The sequence below is a fragment of the Balaenoptera borealis genome (assembly GCF_965194805.1).
Source record: "Balaenoptera borealis genome assembly, chromosome: 5".
Taxonomy (NCBI): domain Eukaryota; kingdom Metazoa; phylum Chordata; class Mammalia; order Artiodactyla; family Balaenopteridae; genus Balaenoptera; species Balaenoptera borealis.
In genome coordinates, this window is record NC_138862.1 from 72,865,954 (window position 1) to 72,892,022 (window position 26,069).

The 26,069-nt window shown below is 33.1% G+C and overlaps 1 protein-coding gene across 14 annotated transcripts in view; it reads right to left on the reverse strand.

Moving 5' to 3' along the window:
- Positions 1–26,069, reverse strand: part of DLG1 (discs large MAGUK scaffold protein 1) — a 287,739-nt gene that overhangs the window by 166,805 nt on the left and 94,865 nt on the right. For 12 of the 14 annotated variants that reach the window (XM_082393175.1, XM_082393174.1, XM_082393172.1 and 9 more), the window contains one exon: positions 13,995–14,159. In XM_082393175.1, coding sequence (XP_082249301.1) covers positions 13,995–14,159 — 165 coding nt within the window. Of the gene's footprint in view, positions 1–3,765; positions 4,136–13,994; positions 14,160–26,069 lie in introns of those variants that run through there. The other 2 variants (XM_082393169.1, XM_082393168.1) reach the window with 1 other exon arrangement.

A 26,069-nucleotide genomic window follows, 5' to 3' on the forward strand; every position in this document is an offset into this window, starting at 1 on the left:
CTATTTTGGACAAATAGTATTCTTTTCATACAAATTAGCCTATTTATTTTTCTGGTATCTGAACAGTGGGCATCTATCTGAACAGCGTTTTCCTGTATTTTAATTTAGGACAGAGTTTTTTCCTCTAAAAAGCAGATTATTCAATTAATGTGGCTAATATTCACTCTTGTTAAAATTTTATTGTTCTGCTTCAATTATAAGTCATTATGCCTGTTCCATTCATTCCTAGGAAGAGAATTTTGCTGTTTTCAGCTTAATTTGGCATGCCAATTGTCTGGGGGAGGGGGGAAATTCTATTTGAATATTTATAATGACCCACAATAGGGATTTTGAAGTAATCCAAAACCTGGGAACAATTGCCAAATACACATTCGAAGTGACCTACCACGTGACAGCTGTTCAAAGTTTATATATGACTACTATTTTCGTTAATAAACACTGACATCACCAAGTAGATAAAAGCTTTTACTTAGGAGATAATCAAGTAGCAAAGTCTAGAAGTATTGTGCTAGAGTTCTTTAAAGCCCTGTTGAATATAAAAATTGGTCTTGAATTTAACAGAGCTGCATCACTAAATAGGACAGGGCAGATTGGCATCAAAGGATCATAAATACAAGAACAGGAAGAAGGCTGAAGTGAGGAACTGAGGAGGGCTTGACAATGAGTAGCCCACATTTTCTATATTATAATGACTATTCAAAATTAAGAACATAAGTAGTATGAAGCTCAAAATAGAAAACCTTACACCAAAGTAAAATAATTCACAAGAAACTCATCTTAGTTTAACATTAAAAACAAACAAACAAACAATAAAACCTCACATTGTAGACTTTTGGGATACGGCCAAATGACAAAAATTAGACATAGTCTTTAAGCTGTATGGTTATCATCATGGGTAAAGATTCAAAGGGGTGAGGAAATCAGGTACATGGGGGGTTTGTGCGGCTTGAAGAAAATCTGAAGAATGGAGGGGAAGAAAAGCGAAGTGGAGGAAGAGATGGGCTACTGTGAAGAATCAAAGGCATGTATGACGGCAATAGAGTGAATCCAATAAATATAGGTACCCAAGAGGTTTCAGGTTAGGTGCCATTATTTCGGAAGGCCATGAGCTAACAAGGTTTCAGGTGATTGAAATGGTACTTAATCAATCAATTCCATAAACATTTACTGAACACCAACTACACGGCAAGTCCCATCCTAGAAGCTGGGGGTCCTGCAGAAGTTTATAACCACTTGGCTTCCCTAACATTTAAAAATATTAATGACTTCCTACTAAGTTCCACATATTACAGTAGAATCTGACACAAAATCTTAGTTGTGAACACAAATATCTTAAACAGATGAGCAATTTAAGTGAATCTGTAAAGTAAATTTTCTTTTTTATTTATAGAGGCTATTTGGTGGGATATTAAATCAGAGTAATTACTTTCAAATTACTAAAACTGCATTTAATAACAACTCTCCAAACTGCTAAAAGTACCATGCATCATAGATATAAGGAATTAGATTCAAAGTTAATCTTGCTATCCAATCTTAGAAAATAATATTTCTGACAATAGTGAAACAGGAGACCTGGTAATCACTTTTGCTATTTATCAATGACAGAACAAAACACTATCATACATATATATTCATAGGTATATAGCATATGCTCAATAAACTAAAATTTCATTAATCTACTTTGTTTTTAACAATATAAAAATCCTCTTATGTTACAAAATAAAACTGCTAGCCATGAGTCAGTAAATGAAACAGAAAAATGTATCCTAGCATCAACTAAAATCTAAATACGCCTAACATTCTTTCTCAGTCCTATTATATTTTATCCTGTAAAATGAATTCCAGTGAGTTACAACAAAAGACTTGGATATATAAAATATCCAACTCATTAGTGAGAAAAATAACATAGAATGAAAAATGATATGTTGGTCCTCCAGAGCTGGAGAAATAAAAGCTAAAACTCTGACCTAAAGTCTACATTTATAGATATGAAATACAAAGATAATGAAAAAGACAAAATAAGTAACAGAAAGAGGGCTGAAAGAAAGAAAAATGGTAATTTTTCAGTATACACAAGTGATCTGAACCAAACGGGAGGAAGATAAAATTTTAAATGGCTTTGTAGGATCAATTGCAAATAGAGTTTATTAAAATTGTGGCTATTTTAATGCAATACAATAGCAACTTTTCGGCCCAACTCCTAAGTAACTATAATGTAATTCCGTGGTTTCAATAGTTTTATATGTAAACTATTTTGCTTGTCTTTCTTTTGTATGCCTTTTACAAGATGAATTATATATCATTGGTTGTGTGTGTATATATACATATGGTTGTGTGTATTTGAAGTTTTTAACAGATCTTGCTTATTGACAATGGAAAAATATCACTTAATACTAACATACAATGAATAACAATGCCAAACTTTAGTCTCTGTGTCCCTTTTTGGTATATGTAATTGTAGTCAAAATCAAGTTAGTTAAATTCTTGGGGCAGTATTCAATCTAAGAGTTAAATCAATCGTTGCCTCTGAATAAGTTTTGATTATAAGTAACCTCACTGCCTACATAAAGACTATTAATGACTCTCCCTAGCCCAGTAATTCCACTCCTCTCAAACATCTAAGAAAAAACAAGTAGAATAGTTTTACTTAAGAAATTTGACATTATTTAAAAATAAAAACTATTGAAAGAAAATTCTAGTAACCAAAAACAAGAAGAAGCTGCTGACAGTTACTTTATACTTACCGTGCTGCTTCTAATTACTAAAAAAAAAAAAAAAAAAAAAGATGGTTTTAAAGGAATTTATTTTTAAAAGGCCCTAAGGTATGTGTATACATTTTAATTTAAATTTAAAGGACAAAAGCATTCTCACCTTGTTTTTTAAATTAGACTAATTCTTATGCTTTCATTTTTACTAAAGTTGAATGAGTATATTAAAAACATGTTTTAAAATAAAAATATTCCCCCAACCCTCCTTTAATACCAAGTAATAGGTATTTCACTCAAATTATGATTAACTTTATATTTTCCTTATATTTTTAATACTCACTCCTCAAAAAGAAGTGGTTTTATATAATTTTTTTTTAATTTGAGGACTTTTAGTGTTTGCTCAGCTCCTTACACTGTCAATTGAATATTTGATAAAATACTCCTATAATCATGTAATTACACAAGTTTACTGCTTTCCAATTAACCCTAGATAATATATCTATAGAAATGGAAGGATTCATTAAATCCCTTGAATAAACCATAATGTAATAATTTTAAGATATTAGTATATACAATAGCCAACTGTATTCAGTTTAATCTATACTCAAAACACTAGAAAATAAAAATATTTCAAATTATCTTCTGTTTCTTTACTGTAACAATCTCCTGAGGTTATCTAATGACATATAAAAGCTAAACAAACAGGTATTTTCTTTGGTCAAACATCATACTTTATAGCATTTAACACAGTCTGAAAATAAGGAGACAAGCATCATTAATTTACATTTTAATTTATGTATGAATGGCTTTATATTTTTAGAGAAGTCATTCAACAGAATCTGAGACTGTTTTGTTTGGCATTACATAAGAGCAAAAAGGAAAATATTTTTGTTTCCCCTTTCATGCTAAAGACCTGCATAGATGGACTGAAAACATACATTTCTGCGTATCCAAGGTTTCAGGGCATAAGACTATGTTTTAATAATAAGAAATCTATACCAATACATTTTTGCAAAGCAACATGAACCAAAAATAATATCAACAAGTGGTATGTTACCTGGGTGGAGCTGGTGGCTACCGAGATGCAGTCAATAAAGCTGTGTCTTCGAGTGAAAAATGCAACTATCTGCTGCCAGCGTGAAGGTTCTGGCTCAGCTTGCAGTTCATCTGATGAGCCCTTTTTTGCCCAGTGTTTCTGCTTTGGGCCTACTGAGCCATGGCTAGAGCTAGTATTGCCTCCTCGACTGGCGCGAGAGTACAGAAGTGTGTTGTTCCCGAAAATGTAATTCATCTCTGCAGCCCTGCAGGTGGTTGCCAAGCAGTCTTACTTCTCTACCAGCTGCTGAGTGGTGAATGATCGGTAAAAACTGCAGCTAGAATTACAGCAGCATCACTTGTAGATCAGGGAAAATAAAAACCTTGAGAAATGATGCTCATTTTCTCTGTAATTTCTTCCCATGAAAGAGCTTGTATCTTCCCTCTGTACCTGTTAGCTGTATGATGGCTGAGTTTATATTTCTAGACAAAAAAGACGACATAAGGTGGTTTTCTTTCTCATGATTATTTTTTCACCAGCGTCTGCAGGAAAAGCTGTTCTTTTGTTAGCTGATAACTAGACGGACTGAAATCCAGGAAGTGAGGTCGATTAGCAGGTAAAGAAGGATGTTATAAACACTGGACTACCAAGACGCTTTGGGGCTGCCTGATTTAATGCACTGGGTGGAGAAACCCTGGATTACCAAGTTTCAATCACAGTCTGAAGTAAAATCCAATGGCATCTTCACTGCTTAAATAAATTATAAATATGAACTGAATTTAAAAATACAAGAGGATTCTCTCTGTCGACAGTTCTGATTGTTTAAAACAATTTTACTAAAGGAATCTTTCTATTCACATATAAATTTCTACATCAGGAAGGCACTTACATTAAATAGCACTAAGGTTTTAAAAGGTACTATCTACATTAAACTCTGAGGATCTAATGACAGAGAGAAACCCATCTGGAATGTAACTTGATCATTTTATTTAACATACTGGTTTTAAATGCTTTGATTAACTGAGTCTGAAGACAGAAACAGAATAATTAGCTAAATAAGTATTTGGCTTCTGGGACTTCTGTGATAAAAAAGCGCTATTATCAGCATCATCTCTCTCATATGTCATAAACGTTAAGATTACCAAGTTATGAATTTGTAAAAATGCAGAAGAATTAAACGTAAATTTTTTGTTTTATAGCCAGTAAAACATATTTTATCCAACATGACATAAATAATATTCTGGTTCAAAAAATAATACTGTTTGATTGCTAAATAGATACTTTCTAACATCTATTATCTAGGTCTGTGTTTCTCAACACAGTAGTCCACCTCAGAATCACCTAGGGTGCTGGTTAAAAAAAATACAGACTGATATCCCCTTCCCATCAGAATTTTTAGGGGTAAGGGAGATCTGGGAATTTTCATTTTTGAAAAGCCCCCCTAAGAGACTCTTAAGCACCCTCAAGTTTGAGAACCACAGATTCCTAAGTCTGTCCTCTTAATACTATGCTACATTAGTATATAACACAACATATCGCCATTAAAAACAATATATGAATAAAAATGCTACTTGATAACTTACTAATAGTTGAGTAATTCAATTTTTAAGTTGATATAAGCACATCATAATCCTCAACCTCAGCCATGAATGAGGACCAACAAAATCTTGCTTGCTTTTGCTTACCAGCACCAACTAAATGCAGTCTATTGGAAAGTAGCATTGGCAAACTACAACCTCTAGGACTACTGCAAATCCTGATTTGGCAAGAAAAGATGCGAACACTGTCTCTATGATTCCGTCTCTAAGATACAAACACATGCCCAAGAAGGGTTGAGAGTCATGTGGGACTTCTGGAAGTAAGATGTTTTGTGACAGATTATAGCAAAGTTTGCTTCTTCCCAAGAACTGTGCAGACAGTAGCTGGCAGTTTTAAGGCCCTACACAGATTGATCTTATCTATTTGGGGGTAGGGGACTAGAGGAAAACACTAAGGGTAGACAGAGAACTAAGAATCCTCTCTAAAGGAAAAAAAATAAAACCTCCTATAAATAAAAATAAATTTTACTATGGACCAGGTACTTAATAAAGAACTGATTAGTGTGGTTTATACAAATGCTCTAGTAATTGGTCTGCCTCCCAAATATGTGTCTTGATCCGTATATGATGGAAAGCCAGGGTGGGAGGGGGAACCTTAGGATTTATACAGATTCTGTTACTCTGGATTTGTAAGGATGAGGATATTTTATTTTTATTTTAAAAATTTTGGCTGCACTGGGTCTTTGTTGCAGGGCGCAGGCTTCTCTCTAGTTGTGGTATGCAGGCTCCAGCGCATGAAGGCTCCAGAGGGCGCGGGCTCAGTAGTTGTGGTGCACAGGCTTAGTCACCCTGTGGAATGTGGGACCTTAGTTCCCCAACCAGGGATCAAACCCACGTCCCCTGCACTGGAAGGCAGATTCTTAACCACTGGACCACCAGGGAAGTCGCGGATGAGGATACTGAAAATGAATGCTGAATGCAAATATCCTACCCAAGTTGCAAATAGTACCAACACAGATGGAACAGTAAGCCATTCGTATATACGATGATTTCTTATGCTAGAGAGCCAAAGAGCTTGGGAACAATCGAAAGTTGATGAACGCTCCAGCCCATATATCCCTAGTACAGAGAAGAAATACTTCTCAATATATAAATTTCCTATTCAAATCCACTGACATCAAGAAAACAACTTTGAGTTTTGAGAAAGGCTTTTTAATGAAAATGTCCCATTACCTGAGCTATGGAAATCTAGGATCATCTCATCGATTGCGCAACAGTCAATACACACATACAAAACCATATATGTACCTAAATCACAGTTGGTTTCATATGATTTGATTGGGAAGCAGAGGCAACCAACTCCTCACTGATCTCTGCTTTAGAATAACCAAACCCATGTCACATATCTGAAATATAAACTATTCCATTAAACCAAAATTTAAATTCATTATAGAACCTGGAAAGTCTATTTAAAATAGTGAATTTTTAAAAATACAACACAACGTTTAAATCACCAAAAAGAACACTATTAAGATTTTAATATGATATATAAAGAATTGACATTTTTTTCCTGCAGTCAAATACTCTACCACTGAGCAATACTCTGCACCTAACATTCTTTTTTCTGTACAGTTTTTCTTTTTCACAGAATGATAATATTATCTATAGCAGAACTCTAAACAGTAAGAGAAAGCGTAAGTAAACTTAAGTACATCCATTTAGTGATTACATACTTTAAATATGATTATGAAAAATTTATGACTGTTAGAAATGTTTATTTTATAACATTAAATGGAAGTAAAGACAGCTCAAAAATTTATATAGGATAGGCCCTCAATTATTTGTACCCTTCTCCAAACTTGCAAATAAACCCAGAAGTCTTCAGGTATAGTAACAAAGGCAAAGATTAAGTAATTTTAGTGAAAAATTTTAAAAGGTTGAAGGATGAGAGGAAAAACAATATTGAAACTCTAAAATATTAGGAAAAAAATTACTAAGTAACCACAAAGCCAACTACTGTAAATGCAACAAGCATTTTCCTTACCTTTTTATCTTTATAATATGGCCTATTAAATTTCAAAACATGCAGCTGTACTAAGACAAGACTAAGAAGATTGATAACATAGATTTGTTATTTATCTAGAAAAAAACTGATCATATATATACAAATCCCTTCTGTATGAGCGCCATCTAGTGGTCAAATTGTATGCAAACTGTGTGCTCAACTTAGTACTCCAGGGTCATCCAAAAAAGATAAAATTCAAAAGTATTTTAATATATTCCAGAGTTGTAAAAACAAAGTTGACTTCAACAAAGCATTCACTATGCACTCAAAATAGCAAAGATTCTCTTCCTGTAGCATTTAGTTCAATAGGCATATGTTTGCTTATATCCATTCTTCTGCTACCTCCATTTCTCACAATATTTGAAAAACTACCAATTGCTGCTGGTGATTTCATTTGATAGTATTCTCAGTACTACTGGATGAAATGTGTCCAGGCTAGAAGATACACTTATTTAAAATAATTATCTGTTCACATACCCTGTTCTGTCTTCAATTTCAAGCCCCTCGTAACTACATTTACTTTGCACATATTAGTTTAAACATAATTTTCCGTCATTGAAGACAAAAGCAAAATATGAACTCTTTTATTCAATGACCATTGCAATATTCCACACTAAGCTATGTCACCCTTGTCACTTCATCTAGATTTAAATCTATTTTGAAAAAGGCTGAGGTTTTGTTTGTTTACTTGTTCAATTTACTGTTCTGACCATTTTTCCTAATTCTTAGATCATTTTCAGTTTTAGGAATCTTGACACTGTTCTTATTAGTACCGTACTACTATATTTAGAACTGTTTAAAATTGAAGCTTACTTTTAAAGATTTTCATATACCACAAGAATTTACCCACTGTGTCCTTTTCTTCCACATTACGGTTTTTCACCATTATTATCACCAATTTCTTTCTTGAAACTGTCTAGCACTGGCAAGAAACTTTCCCTTTTAGAGTCTTAAATCATAATTACTTTTTTAAAAAACTTTATTTTTTTTTGGCTGTGCCACGTGGCATACAGGATCTTAGATCCCTGACCAGGGATCAAACCCGTGCCCCGTGCAGTGGAAGCACGGAGTCTTAACCACTGGACGCCAGGGAAGTCCAAATCATAGTTACTTTTATGTTTTACGCTAAGGCCTGAATAAAGTAACTTTCAATCACTATCGTATTTCACTCATTACTTTAGTAATGAGAATCAGCACTAGCACTACAAGACCCTGACAGATTATTTCACAGCATGTTTCATGGTGGCAAACCCTTCATAAGCCCACTCATCAGCTCAGGATCAAGGTCCTTCACACCTTGTCCTCATTTCCTAACAACCATCCTAAACATCAACTACAATATAATGAACTTTTCTGCATTTTTACAGTCTCCTCAGACTATCACCCTCCTACTGTACTTATTTTCTCCAGTAACTGCCTTCTCCTCTGAATTAGCATATTGTATATATCCTTCAACACCTTGTCCAAATATCAACTTTGTTTTTTACAATACTTCAAGAATTTAATTTCTCTCTTTATTTTTTCATGTTATATCACACCGTGTTATAACTATCTCTCCATAAAAAATACCAGTCACTGAAGTCTAACAAATCTACTAACATAGATGTTTAACAAATGCTAAATGTATGTTATTTGATAAACAAAACTAATATTCTGTTGATTTTTAAAGCAATCATCTATTAATCTTATTTTTCTATTAGCTTTCATAAGAACTGCGAAGAACGAAGCAGGGCCTAATTTACATTCTACTCAGCAAACTGCTACTATTCAAAGATAATTTTTCAAATTACAAAAATAATAATTCATATACTGAGTTCTATGTATAGTACAACAGTTACTTGCTTCATTCCAAACCACAATACTATAAAAGTGGAAAAGCTCCTTATATTAGCTTTTTTGTTTTTAAAAAAAGACTGCTAATCTGGTAATCTTATTTAATTTTAAATAAAATATACTCCATTGTTGAGCTTACGAGAACATCTGCAGTTATTTGAAAAAATTTTAAAAACATTAAAACTTGCCTTATGTCAAAACAAAGTTATTTTTTAAAAATTTGGTTTTCTAACAAAGTTAAAGTAATCCTAACCATTTTGCTATTACACTACCCCAATCCTACGCTCACTCCTCAAATTTTAACCTATGCATGAGATAGGAGAAGCAGGAAGAAATACCCCAAATGGGGCAGCTTTAATAATTCTTAAATTACAATTGTATCAGAATATAGTTTGTCAAAAGTCCAGCTTATCAAGATTTCTGACCCAATAATTTGACTTCTGGAAATCCAACCTAAGAAAACAACCAAACATACTTTTTATGCCCCAAGATGATTCACTGCAGCCTTCTTTACAAAACCTAGTAAAAATGGAAATAACAAATAGCGAAGACCAGAAGTATTCAACAAGTTAAGGTACCAATATACTATGTAATGTTACGTATCAAGTTTTTAAAAAATTTAACATGGGAAAATGTGTAAAACAAGTTTATAATAGGAAAAAACTCACATTTAAAAAAGTAAGATGTAAAGTATGATTTAGAAACAGATGAAGGAGAAGTTAGATAATTTCTTCTACTGGAAATGAAAATCCTTATCTATTCAGTCCCCAGATATAAATCAGAGAGCCAGCAAGCCAAAGGGGGAATACAGTGATGATACCCAACTGCTCTACCTATTTGCATCAGAAGCTTATATTTATAACTGTTTCAGAGATTGATGCTGTTAATATCTAATAAAAGAAAACAAAATGAAAAGGAGCAAGAGAATGGCATATAAGGATGGATAGATCCAGCTGCTTTTCAATGAGACCAGCTGAATTATTACCACAGTACACTAAAATGCTTTGAGGCTAGTACTTTCTTGATCTTAACCAAAATTTGTCAAAGATTTGCATACAAATACTCAAACTGCCACTTCATTAAGGCAATAGTATAACACCAGCAACTATAAGATGTATGTCAATTGCAGAAAAGATAAAATGTGAAAAAGATGTGTTTTATAACTGTTAGTAAAAGGATATTTTAATCTCAATAACATACTCCTTTAAATAAGCCTCCGTCAAATTTGTCTTTAAAAAGCCCTGGGGGGAAAATATGCTATGGGAGACATAATCCTTTATCATGTAATAATTAACTGTATGCAAAGGACAAGAGCATTTTTAAAGCAGATACCGAAAGAATCAGGCAAAATTCACTTAATTCTCTTATGGTAAGGAAATCAAGGGGAAAAGAGTCAAATTAAGGAAGCAAGTGAGAATCTTAAAAAAGTAATAATGCTTTCTCGCTCAATAACTAGAAACACTTAAGTCTCACTGCAGAGTGAGGATTAAATAAAGAGATGTCAGAAATTTACTTTAAAATACCTCAAGACAGACAGTAAAGAAATATGTGTATGGTGGTTCAATTAAGCTAGGTTCTAGTGCAGTACTTCTCAACAGTGGCTATCCCCTAGAAACACCGGGAGAACTTGTAAAACTCTCCAAAGCCAGACTATACCCCAAACCAATTAAATCACAATCTCTGAGATGGCACTCAGATATAAATTTTAAAACCTTTTTAGGTGGTTCCGATATCCCACCACAGCTGAGAACCATTACTATGGACAGTCAGTTGTCCTAATTAGGAATTAACATTCCTAGACTGGTCAGCTAACACTTAATTATAAAGTAAATGGCTGCTATAAGATTTTTGTTATTATGTTAATCTTTGATCAACACCAAAAGTTTTCCAATTATCATAATGAATGAAGTGGGCTTTCACTGGTGAAATCCATTGTATTTCAATTATATGGATTGGCTAAATTAGACACAATCCACCCTTGCATAAGGGAAAGAAAAGACTCTGAAGAGGCTTATACCCTTAGGGATGGCACCTTAACGTTTAATACCTAAGATGTCTGGAAATTCTGGGTAACAAAATCTTGGTCTCTGGAATATTGTTTTATTTGCCTAGAGTGAGCATTTTATGCAACAAAAAAAAGTTGAGGCTTCATCACATTTAAAGAGGCTATATACAAAATGTTATGTGGCTCACTGTCTGTTTAAATGTCTGCCTGTGTCAGAATCTGCACACACACAGAACTACCAAACAACCACCAAAAGACTGAGGAGGTTGGGTGTGTGCAAATTGGCTTTGGATAATTTGTAACAATCATAAACATCAAAAATTCAAAATATCAGAAACAAAAGAATTATACATACCTGGGAAGGTTTTTCGACTAAAGTAAGAAATAGGCTTTATTAATTCAGTCAAGAGAAAATAGGCATAGGCTGATAAGAACAGCAATATAAAACAGGAGAGAGTGCTTAGAATTCAAGTGTTCTAAGGTTCTTATGTTGTTCAAAATGAGGGTAAAAGATATATATTGGGTCTAAATTTTTGTAAGCAAAATTTGTATATTAAAATTTCTAAAAAAAAAAAATTTCTAGGATAACCATTAAAGGAAGAGAAACAGAATAGCTTCCAAGCTAATAAGAAAGAAAAATGAGATGAGAAAATAAAATCTAAAAGAAGACATGTTGGAATAAATGTCTCGTATGTTTAAAATTAAGAAACATACTTTTAAATAACTCATGGGGCAAAGAAAAAAATCATAATGAAAGTAAAAGAAAAAGTTTGAATTATGATAAACATTGCATATTAAACCTGTGGGTTACAGCTAACATGCTATTTAAAGGAAAATTCACAAATTCAAATACCGTTAGGAAAGGTTGATAATGCAGTTAAGTAACCAACTTGAGAAACTAGGGGGAAAAACCCAAACAGAATAAACTCAAAGAAAGCAGAAGAAAATAAAATAATAATGATAAGAGGAGAAAGGGGAAAAGATAAAAGGAAAACTGTCTCTGTCACTAATAGACAACTGATTTTTTTCCCCATGTGTATCTCTCATTTAGCGTCCCAAAGTAAGATCAGATTGCCTCTGCCAAACACAATCTTCGATTGATATGTAGGCTATCCACACATTTACATATTACATAAACATGTGTATATATTCATGTTTATGTGTGTATGAGAGGGGATGGAGGTGACAGCACATGGCGGAGGGGCACAGGAGAAGATTTTTTTTAAAGACTTTTTTTTCTTATTTACTTAATTAAGTATAGTTGATTTACAATATTGTGTTAAATACTGCTGTACAGCAAAGCGATTCAGTTATACATATATATATATACATTTTTAATACTCTTTTCCATTATGGTTTACTATAGGATATATAGTTCTCTGTGCTATACAGTAGGACCTTGTTGTTTATCCATTCTATATATAAAAGTTTACATCTGCTAATCCCAAATTCCCATTCCATCCCTCCTCCAACCCCCTCCCCCTTGGTAACCACCAGTCCGTTCTCTATTAAAAGACATGGTTCTTTGAAATTGACCATCCTTTGGCAAGAAGGGTCAAGGGGAAAAAAGGCACAAATAAACAATACTAGGAATGAAAAAGGGGCTACACCTAAATATGCTATAGACATAAAATAATAGGAGGTTGAGAATATTTCGAAGTAAGTATGAAATGGACAAATACCTAGAAAAACTAACTATTAACTGAAATCTGACTGGTACTATATAATCCATTACAATTTTTAACCAGTAATATGAAATCATCCTTCAAAGAGAATTACAAAACCCACTTCAAGGTTTACAAATAAGAAATGATCCTTATACACAATACATACAACTAACAAAGGATTAGTATCCGGAATATATAAAGAACTTGCACAAATCAGTAAAAAGAACAACCCATTACAAAAATGAAAAAAAATCTTGAGAGGGTATGTCACAGAATAGGAAACCTGAATGATCAATATTATCAAACAGTGAAATGCACATTAAAATCACAGTAAGATACTACTTCAAACCCAAAACAATGGCAAAAATAACAATACCAAATATTGATGAGAATATAGATCAATTAAAACTGTTACATATTGCTGCTGAAAATGTAAATTATAGAACCACTTGAAAATAATCTGGTGTTATCCACAAAGATGTGTATACATAACCTACGATTTTAACAGCATTTTTAATACTAGTAATAATATGAAAATCCATCCATCAAAAGTAAGGTAAATTATAGTATATTCATAAAATAGAAAACTCTAGAGCAGTGAAGATAATGAATCTCAGGCATATAATGTTGACTAAAAACTGCAAGTTGAGAGTAGATGCAGTATAATGCCAATTATATAAAAAACAAAACAGGCAAAAGAAACAATATATTGTTTAGAAAGCTAAATATGTGAAACCAGGACTGTGGTTATTTCTGAGCGGAGAGACAAGGTGATGGCGTCAGGTAAAGTCACACACTGGACTTCAAAGATACTGTTAATGCTCTTTTTCTGTACTTACTAATATATTTTTTTAAAGTTTAAAGATATTTTGATGTGGGTACTTGAAATATAATAGTTATTTCCTTCATGAGAACTTTCAGGCTTAAAGATCGTATCACTGAATAAAATTCATTTATAACATATATTTTTTTTAATGTTTTTAGAATGCTAACAAATACTATGAAATTCCTTATAATTACAAAACCAGAAACATCAAGGGGGGAAAATCCTACATGAAAAAATAGTTCTCTCTAAGCATGAGCTACATTAGTAACAAAAGTAATAAATAATTCATAGCAACAAAATAAAGTTACTATCTTACCTTTATTGGTGAAATATGAGAGTGAGAAACAAATCCATGGACATTTTCAATTTCTGACAGGTTCTTCTCTGAGACATGAACCAATTCCGGACCTATCACCTCATTAGTGATTTGTGGGGAAATGTGCTCTTGAGGAGCTGTATCTTCATCCTGATACCGGTATTTCTGTAACGTACAGCAAATTATTAAATATGAGGAAGCTCTGAAAAGCAACATGAGTTCAATCCAAATCATGATTTTCATAACTACCCAAATCATAATATTTAACTATATGAAAAGTGTCTTTTACAGTTTAATACATAAAGTCTGAGAGAAATGGTTCTCCATTTTAAAGTCATGCCAATATTTTAATAAACTTATCTGATTATTAAAAATAATTCAGACTCTGGAAAGATGGCAGAGTAGGAAACACCAGGAATCTGTTGCCCCACCTAAACAATAATTACAGAGGCATAATCTGTCTGATGTAATTTTGGAACTCTGGAGTCTGTTGAAGGCTTGCAACTTCAGGGGAAAACTTGGATGTACACTGTGTTTAATTTGGATCAGTTTTACCACCTCTATTCAACATGGTACTGGAAGTCGTAGCCAGAACAATTAGGCAAGAAGAAAAAATAAAAGGCATCCACTTAGAAAGGAAGAAGTAATATTATCTCTGTCTTATATCAATAAAGACTCAGCAAAAAAGCTGTTAGAACTACTGAATGTAGCAAAGCAGTATGATACTGCTTTGTATCCTACAAAAGTTGACACACAAAAATCAGTTGCATTTCTATACACAAACAGTAGCATTTTATACACAACCTAAAAATTACAAAAACAATTCCATTTACAATAGCATCAAAAAAAATAAGGTGAAAGGCTTGTGCAATGAAAACTACAAAGACTTGTGCAATAATAAGGTGAAAGACTTGTGCAATGAAAAGACCTGTTGAAAAAAAAGTTAAAGACAACAGAAATAAATGGAAACACATCCCGTGTTCATAGGTTGAAGATTTAATATTGGTAAGATGTCAATACTACTTAAAGCAATTTACAGATTTAATCCAATTCCTATAAAAATCTCAATGACATTTTTTGCAAAATAGAAAAACCCATCCTAAAATTCATTTGGATCTCAAGGGATTCAAATAGTCAAAATCACCATAAAAAAAAGAACAAAGCTGAAGGACTCACTCTTTCTCATTTCAAAACTTACTACAAAGCTACAGTAATCAAAACAGTTTGGTATTCGCATAAAGACAGACATACAGACCAATGGAATGAAAGAGAGTCCAGAAATAAACCCTCACATACACAAATTATTTTTCACAAGGGTGCCAAGGCCATTCAATAGGGAAAGAGTTTTTACAACAAATGGTGCTGCAAAAACTGGATATCCACACATAAAAGAATGAAGTTGGACCCTTACCTAATACTATATACAAAAATTAACTCAAGGTGGATCAAGGACTTAAATGTAAGACCTAAAACAATAAAACTCTTAGAGGAAAAGCTTTAAGACATTGCGTTTGGCTATGAGTTTTTGGATATGACACCAAAGGCAGAAGTAGCAAAAGAAAGAACAGACGAATTTGACTTCATAAAGATTGAAAAATTTTGTGCATCAAATGACTCTAATCACAGAGTAAAAAGGCAACCCACAGAATGGGAGAAAATATTTACAAATCACATACCTGATAAGGGATTAGTACCCAGAATATACAGAAAATTCCTAACATTCAACAAAAAACCAAACAACTCAATTCAAAAATGGGCAAAGAACTCCAAAGAAGATATACAGATAGCCAGTAAGCACATGAAAAGATGCTCAACATCACTAATCATTACAGAAATGCAAATCAAAACTACGAGGTACCACCTCACAACCACTGGAATGGCTACTACTAAAAAAAGCCAAGGTCCTACTGTATAGCACAGAGAACTATATTCAATATCCTATGATAAACCATAATGGAAAAGAATATAAATAAAAAAGAATGTATACATATATATTTATAACTAAATAGCTTTGCTGTATAGCAGTAATTAATACAACATTGTAAATCAACTATACTTCAATAAAAAAATTATTAAAGAAAAGAAAGACTGGTTAAAAGAAAAAGCAGAAAACAAGTGTTGGTAAGGTGTAGAGAAATTGGAACACTTGTGCACTATTGGTGGGAATGTAAAATAGTACAGCCGTTGTGTAAAATAGTATGGTGGTTCCTCAAAAATTGAAAATACAATTACCATATGATTCAAGAATTCCACTTCTGGGCATATACCCAGAAGAACTGAAAGCAGGGTCTTGAAGAAATATTTGTACACCAGCGTTCATAGTAGCATTATTCACAGTAGCTAAAACATGGAAGGAACCCAAGTATCTACCAATGGGTAGATATATAAGCAAAATGAGGTGTATATATATATGTTTGTATACACACACACACACACACACACACAAAATGGAATATTATTCAGCCTTTAAGGAAGGAAATTCTACTATATGTTACAACATAGATGAACCTTGCAACAGTACTCTAAGTGAAGTAAACCAGTCTCAAAAAGACAAATACTGTATGATTCCACTTACATGAGGTACTTAGAGTAGTCAAAATCATAAAGACAGAAAGTAGAATGGTGGCTGTCATGGGCTGGTGGGAGGAGAGAATTGTGAGTTACTGTTCAATAGGCACAGAATTTCAGTTTTACTACACTAAACGTTATGGGGATGGATGGTGGTAATGGCTGCTCAACAATGTGGATGCATTTAATACCACTGAACTGCAAACTCAAAAATGGTTAAGGTGGTAAATTTTATGTTATGTGTATTTTTACCACAATAAAAAAATAAATACAAATAAGACTTCAAAGCTAGGTGAAAAAGAAACCTGAATACCGATTTGTCCATTTTTTACCCAATGTTAGCTTTGGGTAAACACTTTGTCTCTAAAGATACAGCTGTTTAAGTGAAGTCAACATAAAAAGCCAAAGTTGTTCAGCTAATTAAGTCTGGTCTTCTTACTCAATTAACTTGTACAAAAAAAAAAAAAGTCAGCCTTTTCAAATTCTAACTGAAAATTAATTACTAGATAACAGTATTTTTCTTTTACCTATAAAAGAATATTTGTTTCTTTCTCTCTCTCTTGTATGGGCACGCACGTAGAAAACCAAATCTACCTCACACCATACACGAAAGTAAAGGTAATCATAATTATAGGAACTGGGAGAAAGTAAAAGTGCTTGTTTCTCAAATCAGGCTGGGAATGTGTATGCACATACACAAAAACAAAACAAACTTAGATACTACACCCCCCCCCAAATTAAACACACATATAAAGAAAAGACACAAAAAAGGTACAATAGAAACAAATGTTTCTAACAATAAACAGGATTATTAGCCACTATAAGCTGGCTTTTAGAAATCATTGAAAAAAAGAGTCAGCAAACATTAATAAAGGGATATTCACAAAAGGCATACAAATGGGTCAGTAAACTTATAGGAAAAACATGCTCAACTTTTTTAGTAAGTAAGAATTACAGTGCCAACATTCAGAGAAATGGGCATAAATCATCACATTCCTGGCAGAGGTCTTTTTCTGGTGGGCAGTCTGGCGAAATGTTTCAAAAGTCCTGAAAATGTTTCTATTCCTCCAGTAATTCCACCTCTAGGAATTAATCTTAGAAGATATAGCATTAGTGAGAAGCATAAATATTTGTTGTATATAGATAAACATGTACATTGTAAAATATATTTTAAAAAACTTAGCTATGAATTTGCTGAAAGTTATTACACAACTTCCAGCATCACTTTTTAAACATCCTTCTGTGAAATGGTACAATTACATGGAAAACAACAATCAGGCCCACATCAACATCAGCTAGTTTATTTAACATGATATAAGAAACCTGTTTTTACATGTAGACTTCAATTATTTTCAAAAACAATGAAAAGAATTCACTAACTTTATCCTGAGTAAGGCTGAAGTTAACATAGACATACTTACAAAACTTAACAGGTTATATGCTCAATTGAGTGAAAGCAAAATTTAAGTATTCTTATACCTTAGTAGTAGACACACTATAAGGAAGGAAACTTGATACCATGTTTTCAAACTTTAAGGATACTCTACAACTTAGTATGTACTTTAAGGAGAGATACATGCGGAAGGATATTCCCTATAGTACAGTCTGGAATAAAGAAAAACTGGAAACAAGCAGCCTATCAATAGATTTTTTAAAAAAATTATGGTACAGTCATCCTAGGAAATGTTATGTGGAAGTTAAATTGGGTAAAAAGCTACTTATTCTAACAGAAAAAGATGAAGACACAATTACTGAATGAGGAAAGCATGTTTCAAAGATAACACACACAACTTGAACATTTTAAAACAAAGCGATAGTGTATTTATATATGTGTACGTATGTATTAACATTATATGCACATGCAATATGTGCGTGTGAAGCATATCCATGAATGTCCACATGCAATTTGGGGGGGTCTGAAAAGATTTAAAACAAGAAATAGTTCATTCTGAAAAGTAAAGAAAGAAATCACTAAAAATTTTATGTCTTTTATGTATCTTTTAATGTATGTTGCCCCTTGATCCCTTTTTATTCCTTATAATTACTGAGAAACTCAAGGCATTTAACCTGTAGGGTCCCCAGTATAATCACTTCATAGTCATGGGACCATTCAGTGTGCTCCCTTGGCTTCTGTACTTCCTGCTAATTGGCAGCTGAATGTAATAGCTTGATCAGTCTCATGTTCAATCCTTTTGGCAAGACTATAGATGGTACTATGTTCTTCTATCAAGAAGCACATAATGTCTGGTTATATCTTTTTGTGATGTTCAGAGCTCTTGATACTCAATGCCTGAATCAATTCATTCAATGATGGTTGCAAAGTGATGACAATCTAATTCTATTATCCTTTTTATTTATTAAAAGATATATGTATACAAAGAGTAAGTCTCTTCACTTACTATTTGGTTACCTATTGGTATGATTCACACATGAATAACATGTCCTTTTATCTACTAGTTTTCAAGACAGATAAAAAACTGGTTCCCTATCATCCTCCTAAAGCAATTAGGAGGTTTTTATATATCAATCAATGCAATTCCGATCAAAATGCCATCTGGCTTTCTTCAGAAATTGACAAGCTGACCCTAATACTCATAAAGAGTTGGAAAGGACCCAGAATAGTCGAAACAGTTTTGAAACAGAAGAAGAAAGTGGAGGACTCACACTTCCTGATTTCAAAACTTCCTTCAAAGCTACATGAATCAAGATTGTCATACTGGCATAAGGATAGACACAGAGCAATATAATAATAGAATTAAGAGTCCAAAAATGTATCCTTAGATTATGGTCAACTGATTTTCAACATGAGTGCCAAGACAATTTAATGAGAAAAGAACATTTTTTCAACAAAAGATGCTGAAACATCTGGATGCAAAAGAGTTAAATTAGACCTCTTTCTCATACCATCTATAAAATTTAATTCAAAATGGATCAACACCTAAATATAAGAGCTAAAACTATAAAAGTCTTAGAAGAAAACATAAGTGCAAATCTTTTTACCTTGTATTAGCCAATAAGCAACCAAAGTGGGGGGAAAAAAACCAGATAAATTTGACTTCATACAAATGAAAAAAATTTTGATCATCAAAGGACATTATCAAAAAGGCAAAAAGATAACCCACAGAATGGGAGAAAATATTTGCAAATTATATATTTGATAAGGCTATTCACAAACAGTACATAAGGTAAGTATCTGGTAAATATCCAGAATACGTAAGAAGTCTTTCAACTCAACAATAAAAAGACAACCCAATTTTAAAATGGGCAAAGGATTTACACAGACATTTCTCCAAAGACGATACACAATTGGCCAATAAGCACATGAAAAGATGTTCAACATCATTAGTCATTGCAAAAATGCAAATCAAAACCACAATGAGATATTACTTCACAGCTACCAGGATGGCTATAATCAAAAAGACTGACAAAACATATGTTGGCAAGGATGTAAAGATATAGGAATCCTCAAACAGTGCTGGGAGGAATGTAAAATGGTACAGGCACCCTAGAAAGCACTTTGGCAGTTCCTCAAAAGGTAAAAAGAGTTACCATATGACTGAGCAATTCCACTCCTAGGTATATATCCAAAAGAACTGAAAACATGCATCCACACAAAAACCTGTACACAAATGTTCATAGCATCACACTTCATAACAGCCCCAAAGTGGAAACAATCCAAATGTATATCAATTTATGAATGAATAAACAAAATGTGGTATATTCATACATTGAAATATTATTCAAATATAAAAAAGGAATTAAGTATTTATACATCCTACAACATGGAGCTTTGATTACATTATGCTAAGTGAAATAAGCCAGATGCAAAAGGCCACATACTGTATAATTCCATTTATATGAACATATGTTCAGAACAGGCAAATTCACAGAACCAGAAGGTAGATTAGTGTTTTCCAAGGATGGGGTAGAGGGAAAATGGGAATCAAGTGCTGTGGGTATGGAGCTTCTTTGGGGTGTGACAAAAATGTGCTGGAATTAGTTAGTGGTGACGGTTGCACAGCCTTGTATACAGAACTGTACAGCTTTAAAAGGGTAAGTGTTATGGTATGTGAATACTTTAATTTAAAAATTATTATAAAATGATGGATTACACATATATGATTGCTTTACATCCACTAAAAATGTCCTTTTTGATGCTGAAATTGTCTTATCTCTAGCCAGGAGAATCTCTTAATTTTCTGAGTTCCCTTGTACTTGGCACCTTTAAGAAAGCCTAATAAAACAAAATACAGTTACCAAAAGGAAAATTCTATTACTTATTAGTGATTCAAAAAAAAGGGATTACTTTGGTTACAATTATTATTTGAGAAAGTATTTCCAAGTAGCTTTCCAGGCCCTCTATTACATTGCACAGCAACATTCATTTGTATTTCTTACTACCTAAAGGTTGATCTCAACCTATTTTCAAAATAATTTTAACATAAAATTTCATATAAACACTTTGTTAACACAGTTAGAATGCATAAAACTAAGCCTCCTACTGTGGTCCAAGCATAACTTATCTAACACCTACACTAGAAAATAATTACAAAATGGGGATGAGAGAGTAGGGATAAAGGAGGAAGGGGATTTTAAAATGACTTTAATAAGAGCATTTTAAAATGATTGTAATAAGAGCATTCTAAATACATTTCCCCATCTTTTTTGTTTTTAAGGCTTGTATCCTTAGTATAAAGCCTTCTACTGTCTTTAATCTAGAAAATATAAAAAAGAACCAGTCAGACTGAAGAATAACTGAAACAAAAAACACACTAGAAGGAATTAACAGCAGACTAGGTGATACAGAAAAACAGATGAGTGATCTGGAAGATAAAATAATGGAAATCACCCAATCAGAACAGCAAAAAGAAAAACAAAAAAAATGAGAACCGTTTAAGGGCTCTCTAGGACAACACCAAGCATACCAACATTCGTATTACAGAAGACACAGAAGGAGAAGAGGGAGAGAAGGGGGTCGAAAACGTATTTGATGAAATTATGACAGAAAATTTCCCAAACCTGAAGAAGGAAACAGATATCCAGGTACGAGGAGCACAGAGGGTCCCGAAAAGATGAACCCAAACAAACTCACGTCAAGACATATCATAATTAAAATGGCAAAAATTAAAGAGAGAATTCTAAACACAGCATAAAAGAACAAAGAGGCTATCAGCTGATTTTTCTGCAGAAACCTCGCAGGCCAGAAGGGAAGGGCATGATATATTTAAAGTACTAAAAGGGAAAAACTTGAAACCTAGGATACTATACCCAGCAAGATTATCATTTAGAATTGAAGGAGAGATAAAGAACTTCTCAGAAAGGGACTTCCCTGGTAGTCCAGTGGTTAAGATTCTGCCTTCCAATGCAGAGGACACGGGTTCGATCCCTGGTCGGGGAACTAAGAACCCACGTGCTGCGGGGCAACTAAGCCTGCGCGCCGCAACTACTGAGCCCACATGCCACAACTAGAGACCCCGCGTGATGCAACTACTGAGCCAGCACACCACAACTACTGAGCCCATGCACCACAACTAGAGAGAAGCCCACACACTGCAACAAAGAGCCTGCATGCCGCAACAAAAGATCCTGCATGCTGCAACTAAGATCCAACACAGCCACATAAATAAATAAATAAATAAATAAATAAATAAATAAATAAATAAATGTGATAGATTTATCACATTAAAAAAAAAAAAAGCTTCTCAGACAAGCAAAAACTAAAAGGTCCATCAATAGTAAATCTACCTTAAAAGAAAGGTTAAAGGTCTTCTCTAAGTAGAAAATAAAAGCCTATAACAAGAAGCATAGGAAAGGAAAAATCTCACTAGTAAAGGTAAATATTTAGTAAAGGCTAAGAATCAACCACTAAAATAAGCTGATATGAAGATTAAAAAGAAAAAATTATTAAAACAACTATAATAATCAGTAAAGGAATAAACATGAAGATGTCAAATAGGACATCAAAAACACAAAATGTGGGGGAGGAAGAGTAAAAAATGTTCATCTTCTACAATGTGTTTGAACTTAAGTGACTACCTGTTTAAAACAAGTAGATATAGTTACAGGTCAAGATATATGAGCCACATGGTAACCACAAATCAAAAACCTACAATAACTACACAAAAACTAGAGAGAAAGGAACACAAGCATACCACTAAAGAAAATCATCAAATCACAAGGGAAGAAACTAAAAGAAAAAAAGGACAGAGAACTACAAAAACAACAAGAAAACAAGTAATAAAATGGCAATAAGTACATACCTATCAATAATCACTTTAAATGTCAATGGACTAAATGCTCCAATCAAAAGACATAAGGTGGTTTTCTGGATGAAAAACAAGGAAGGCCCATCTATATGCTGCTTACAAGATACACACAGACAAAAAAATGAGGAGATGGAAAAAGATATTTCATGCAAATGGAAACAAAATGAAAATGACGACTGTAATACTCCAATCAGACAAAATAGACCTTAAAACAAAGTCTATAACAAAAGACAAAGGACATTATATAATGATAAGGGGAATCAATACAAGAAAAGGGTATAACACTCATTAACATATATGCACCTAATACAGGAACAACTAAATATATAAAGCAAATATTAACAGACATAAAGGGAGAAATTAACAATAATACAGTAATAGTAGGGGACTTTAATACCCCACTTACATCAATGGATGGATCATCCAGACAGATAATCTATAAGGAAGCAGTGGTCTTAAATGATACATGAGATCAGTTGAACTTAATAGCTAGCTACAGGACATTCCATCCAAAACCAGCAGAATACACATTCTTTTCAATTGCAAATGGAATCTTCTCCAGGATGGATCACAAGCTAGGCCACAAAACAAGTCTCAACCAATTTGAGAGAATAAAAATTGTATCAAGCATTTTTCCCAACTATAACAGTATGAAACTAGAATCAATTACAGGAAGAATAGTGGGAAAGCACAACCACGTGGAGACTAAACAACATGTGACTGAGAAACCAACAGGTCAATGAGGAAATCAAAGAGGAAATCAGAAAATACCTTGAGACAAATGAAAATGAAGACACAACTTTCCAAAACCAATGGGGTGTAGCAAAAGCAGTTCTAAGAGGGATATTTATAGCCACCTCAAGAAACAAAAAAAATCTCAAACAACCTAACCAACCATCTAAGGGAATTAGAAGAAGAAGAACAAAAAAAGCCCAAACTCAGCACAAGGAAGGAAATAATAAAGATCATAGAGAAGATAAATAAAATAGAGAGCCCCAAACAACAGAAAAGATCAATGAAACCAAGAGCTTGTTTTTTGAAAAGATAAACAAAATTGATAAACCTTTAGCCAGACTCATCAAGAAAAAAAGAGAGGACCGAAATAAACAGAATAAGAAATGAAACAGGAGAAATAACAACTGATGTCACAGAGATACAAAATATCTTAAGAGAATACTACCAATAATTACATGCCAACAAACTGGACAACCTAAAGAAATGAACACATTTCTAGAAACATACAATCTTCCAAGATTGAATCAGGAAGAAACAGACAAACTGAACAGACCAAGCACTAGCACACTAGCAGTCAAAGTGAATTTGTATAAAGATGAGATAATATCTCTCCTTCTCAAACTAATTCCCCAAATTGAAGAGGATGAAACACTCCCAAATTTATTCTACAAGGCCACCATTACCCTGATACCGAAACCAGAAAAAGATACTACAAATAAGAGAAGTACAGGCCAATTATCTCTGATAAATATAGGTGCAAAAACCCTCAACAAAATATTAGCAAACCAATTTCTACAATATATAAAATGAATCATACAGCATGATCAAGTGGAATTTATTCCAGGGATGCAAGGGTGGTTCAATATTCACAAATGAATCAGTGTGATACACCACATTAACAAAAGGAAGGATAAATAAAAAATCACATGATCATCTCAATAATCACAGAGAAAGCATGTGACAAAATTCAACATCCATTTATGATAAAAACTCCCAACAAAGTGGATATAGAGAGAATATATCTCAACATAATAAAGGCCATTTATGATAAAACCACAGCTAACATCATACTCAACAGTGAAAAGCTGAAAGCCTCTCCTCTAAAATCATGAACAAGACAAGAATGTCCACTCTCATCACTGCTATTTAACATAGTATTGGAAGTCCTAGCCACAGCAACCAGACAAGAAAAAGAAATACCAGGCATCCAAATAGAAAGGGAAGAACTAAAACTGTCACTATCTGCAGATGGCATGATACTATATACAGAAAACCCTAAAGTTTCCATGCAAAAACTATTAGAATAAATGAATTAAGTAAATTTGCAGGAATACAAGATTAATACACAGAAGTCTGTTGCTTTTCTATACACTAATAATGAACTATCAGAAAGAGAAAGAAAACAATACCACTTGAAATTGCATCAAAAAAATAAAATAAAATACCTAGGAATAAACTTAACCAAGGAGATGAAAGATCTATACTGTGAAAACTGTAAAATACTGATGAAGGAAATTGAAGATGATACAAAGAAACAGAAAGATATTCCATGTTCTTGAATCAGAAAAATATTGTTAAAATGTCCATACCATCCAAAGCATTCTACAGAGTCAATACAATCCCTATCAAAATACCAACAGAACTAGAATACATAATCCTAAAATTTATATGGAACCACACAAAAGGCCCTGAAGTGCCAAGGCAAATTCTATGTGATTCTTTACAGGAACATTTGCTGACCCCGGATTTAAACTAAAAGCAATCAATCAGATGATATAATGAAATAAAAGACTACATTTACAACAGAAGCAAAAAAGGTATGCCTAGGAATTAATAAATCTAAAGTATCCAAATGTCCAACTTTACCAAATACAAAGGTATACCATGTTCTTGGCAAAGAAAGCTAAGACACCAACAGTAGTTAAATTAAAAGGGAGTACTTAAAAATATTCAAATAACCCAAAAGGAGGCAAGAGAAGGAGAACAAAGAAGCCTAAGAGAGAGGGTATAAAGATGAAAAAAATTTTTTTTAATAATAAATAAAAAGCAGATACTAATCTAATCTTATTGATAATTATAGTAAATGCAAATAGACCTAAACACTAAGTAGAGTTTATCAAAATGGATAAAAAGGCAAGAGATGTACTTTATACATAAAGACAGAGATAGGGTGAAAGTATATGAATGAAAAAAGATATATCCTATAAATTGTAAGCATAAGAAAACTGGAGTGGCTACACTGATATCTGATAAAACAGACTTCAAGAAAAAGAGCATTACCTAAAGAAAAAGAGATTTCAAAATGATAAAAATTTAGTTCACCAGGAGATAAAACAACCATAAATGTGTGCACCTAATCACAGAGCCTTAACATACACAAGCAAAAACAAAATCATTAAAGGGAGAAACAGACAATTCCACAATCTTAGTAAGAGATTTAAACTCTTTGATCAGGAATTGATATAACTATACAAATGTCAGTAAACCTAGACAATCTAAACTGTCA